Genomic DNA, 510 nt, shown 5'->3' on the forward strand with positions numbered 1-510 from the left:
GGGACGGGGTGCGGGCAGGGGGTTGTCACCGCCGCCACCGCCCCTCATTGCGGTTCCCTCCCCCCGCAGCCTGCGGCGCGTGGCCCCGCTGCCGCCCGCACGATGTCGGTCGAGGCGCTGCACGCCGGCGATGCCATGAAAGGGATGGCGGTGAGAACCCCCTTCACCTCGGCCATGCCCATCCGCATCCTCAACAAGGGACCCGAGTATTTCCGACGGCGAGCTGAACCGGCCGCCCGAAAACCCAGCGCCGTGGAGAGGTTAGAGGCCGATAAGGCCAAGTACGTGAAGAGCCAGCAGGTCGCCAGCACCCGGCAGGAGCCGGTGAAGCCGCCGCTGCTCAACCAGCCGCTCTTCGTGCCGGGCGTGCGCCGCGCCACTCTCACCCCCAGCCGCAAGACGACGCCGGGACCGCGCTCAGCAGGCAGGGCCAAGACCTCGCTCAACCTGGAGATCCTCAACCACCTCATCAACGGCTGCGACAGCCCCAACGCCGAGAGCCCGCGATCG

The 510-nt window shown here is 69.8% G+C and overlaps 1 protein-coding gene across 1 annotated transcript; it reads left to right on the forward strand.

The window, feature by feature from the left end:
* Positions 1 to 6: 6 nt before the first annotated feature.
* LOC104916950 (protein FAM110A-like) lies at positions 7 to 503 on the forward strand (the record flags this gene model as incomplete). Its single annotated transcript, XM_010728023.2, has 1 exon — positions 7 to 503. A coding segment is annotated over exon 1 (401 nt), but the record flags the coding sequence as incomplete, so codon positions are not given.
* Positions 504 to 510: the final 7 nt, after the last annotated feature.

This window comes from Meleagris gallopavo, unplaced genomic scaffold (genome assembly GCF_000146605.3).
Source record: "Meleagris gallopavo isolate NT-WF06-2002-E0010 breed Aviagen turkey brand Nicholas breeding stock unplaced genomic scaffold, Turkey_5.1 ChrUn_random_7180001951979, whole genome shotgun sequence".
NCBI classification, from domain to species: Eukaryota; Metazoa; Chordata; class Aves; order Galliformes; family Phasianidae; genus Meleagris; species Meleagris gallopavo.